This window comes from Lactuca sativa, chromosome 4 (assembly GCF_002870075.4).
Source record: "Lactuca sativa cultivar Salinas chromosome 4, Lsat_Salinas_v11, whole genome shotgun sequence".
Taxonomy (NCBI): Eukaryota; Viridiplantae; Streptophyta; class Magnoliopsida; order Asterales; family Asteraceae; genus Lactuca; species Lactuca sativa.
The window spans coordinates 88,556,907-88,559,406 of NC_056626.2; the positions used below are offsets into that span (position 1 = coordinate 88,556,907).

At 34.4% G+C, this 2,500-nt stretch overlaps 2 protein-coding genes and 2 non-coding genes across 4 annotated transcripts in view; 1 reads left to right on the top strand and 3 right to left on the bottom strand.

The window, feature by feature from the left end:
* Positions 1-49, top strand: part of TRNAS-GGA (transfer RNA serine (anticodon GGA)) — an 87-nt gene extending 38 nt beyond the window's left edge. Inside the window, exon 1 of the tRNA in view lies at positions 1-49. This exon is cut by the window's left edge and continues 38 nt beyond it. This is a non-coding gene — a tRNA (tRNA-Ser).
* Positions 1-994, bottom strand: part of LOC128133227 (30S ribosomal protein S4, chloroplastic) — a 2,325-nt gene extending 1,331 nt beyond the window's left edge. The window contains exon 1 of the mRNA XM_052770358.1: positions 1-994. This exon is cut by the window's left edge and continues 1,331 nt beyond it. Within this exon, the coding sequence (XP_052626318.1) occupies positions 381-986 (606 nt within the window). The 5' untranslated portion in view covers positions 987-994 and the 3' untranslated portion in view covers positions 1-380.
* A 332-nt stretch (positions 995-1,326) lies between these two features.
* TRNAT-UGU (transfer RNA threonine (anticodon UGU)) lies at positions 1,327-1,399 on the bottom strand. The gene has a single exon. It is a non-coding gene; the product is annotated as a tRNA-Thr (tRNA).
* A 204-nt stretch (positions 1,400-1,603) lies between these two features.
* The window catches only part of LOC128133228 (NAD(P)H-quinone oxidoreductase subunit J, chloroplastic), a 2,415-nt gene continuing 1,518 nt past the window's right edge, over positions 1,604-2,500 (bottom strand). Inside the window, exon 1 of the mRNA XM_052770359.1 lies at positions 1,604-2,500. This exon is cut by the window's right edge and continues 1,518 nt beyond it. The gene's annotated coding sequence lies outside the window, so the exon portion shown is untranslated.

Genomic DNA, 2,500 nt, shown 5'->3' on the forward strand with positions numbered 1-2,500 from the left:
CTGCTATGTAGGCTTTTGCTTACCGAGGGTTCGAATCCCTCTCTTTCCTTTCCGTACCTTCACCTAATTCATCGATCTTACTAACCACAATAGATCAAATAGCAATGGATACGACTATTCCAACAGTTAGACCTTTCTTTGATATGGATTCTCTATTCCTAATGGCTGTGGTACAGAAAATACTGTGTAAAGAAAAGAGTAGAGTAGACAAGGAATGAAAATCTCCCTCTCGGTCTATGATACCTAAATGGAAGAAAAATCCGGATCAAACCCTTATTTATCTTAACCTTAGGTTAATTTACTTCGCCGAAAGGGAGCAAAATGGGTCGAACCCTTATTCTTCCTTATTCTTATTAGTGTTGATTTTATTTTTGTTAGGTTTAAGTCTGACGAGAATAATATTCTACAACTAGCAATTCATTTATTTTCAAACCGACCCATTTACTATCTATTATTTGATTGACTAATCCTTTATATTGGAATGGTTGAAGAGTCAAATGGTTTGGCAATTCCTCATGGGGGGATGAATCGAGAGAATTTTGAATTAGAACTTTAGATTTTTGTTCATCCCTCGCCGCAATAGTATCTCGGGGTTTGCAGCGATAACTTGGTATATCTACTATACGACCATTGACTAAAATATGTCTATGGTTAACTAATTGGCGAGCTCCCGGAATAGTCGGAGCCATACCCAAGCGAAAAAGAATGTTATCAAGGCGCATTTCAAGTAATTGTAGTAAAACCTGACCTGTTGACCCTTTTGCCTTTCCGGCGATACGAACGTATTTAAGTAATTGTCGTTCTGTAAGACCATAATGAAAACGCAATTTTTGCTTTTCTTCTAGGCGAATTCGATATTGGGATTTTTTCCCGGAACGCGATTGGTTTCTAAGATCACTTCCAGCTCTGGGCCTTTTATTAGTTAGCCCTGGTAAAGCCCCCAGGCGGCGTATTTTTTTGAAACGAGGACCTCGGTAACGCGACATAAAGACTCCTTCTTATTTATATTTAATTATTAATTCTTATTGATGAAATTTCATTCTACAGAATAAACCTAAACTAAAAATGAACTAAATTCTAAATAAAGCGAAATTTACTTAGTTATTCTATTAAAGAATAATGAGATGAGTTGGATAAATATCCAGATCTTTATATTCTATATATAGAAAAAGAAAAGGATTATTTTCGTTAGATAGTTGGAAATTCCTATCACATAATAAATCAAGGGCTTTCGCCAAAAGAGGAAAACATTTTTTTTTCAATATTCTTTGATTTCAAAGATGCATTATCAATCATGTAAAACATAGAATAAAATAAATAGAGAAAAGCCGACTATCGGAATCGAACCGATGACCATCGCATTACAAATGCGATGCTCTAACCTCTGAGCTAAGCAGGCTCACATAACATAAATTCGACATGTATAAGAATTCAATAAACTCTTAGAATCTTTGCTATTCACTATTATACTATTTTAATTCTTAGCTATTCATATTCGCTATTCATAATGAATATTAATATATTAAAGAATAGAATATAGAATTTCAAATAACTGTTAAATATTATAGAAGATAACGATTAATCTAGCGATATAGAATTTCCATTTTTCTTTTTTATCACAATTAAATATTCTTTTTTTTAATATGAAAAGAATCGACCGTTCAAGTATTCGAAATTTCATGGGTAAATGAGTGGAAGAGAGGCAGATGTATAGCGTATGTATCCACCTATATTGAATTGCCGATACAGAAATGATAAAATCGTTTTTGATTGGACCGAATATAAGCCTCCTATAGATATAGAAGATGAAAGAAGATAGACAAGAAATCAAAGACAAAGAGGAGAAAACACTTTTTCGAGACAGTAATCGGCATCTATCTAATGAATTCAACGGTTCCGGTATAAATGAAAGAAAAAGGGGAACGAGATCACAATGAGATTTTCATCTCAAAAAGGGGGATATGGCGAAATCGGTAGACGCTACGGACTTAATTGGATTGAGCCTTGGTATGGAAACTTACTAAGTGATAACTTTCAAATTCAGAGAAACCCTGGAATTAATAAAAATGGGCAATCCTGAGCCAAATCACGTTTTCCGAAAACAAACAAAGGTTCAGAAAGCGAAAATCAAAAAGGATAGGTGCAGAGACTCGATGGAAGCTGTTCTAACGAATGGAGTTGATTGTCTTACGTTAGTAGAGGAATCCTTCTATCGAAACTTCAGAAAAGATGAAGGATAAACCTGTATACATACTAGAGAAGAATTGTTGTCAATTGATTCCATATTGAAGAAAGAATCGAATATTCATTGATCAAACCATTCACTCCATAATCTGATAGATCTTTTGAAGAACTGATTAATCGGACGAGAATAAAGATAGAGTCCCGTTCTACATGTCAATACTGGCAACAATGAAATTTATAGTAAGAGGAAAATCCGTCGATTTCAAAAATCGTGAGGGTTCAAGTCCCTCTATCCCCAAAAAGACCATTTGGCTCC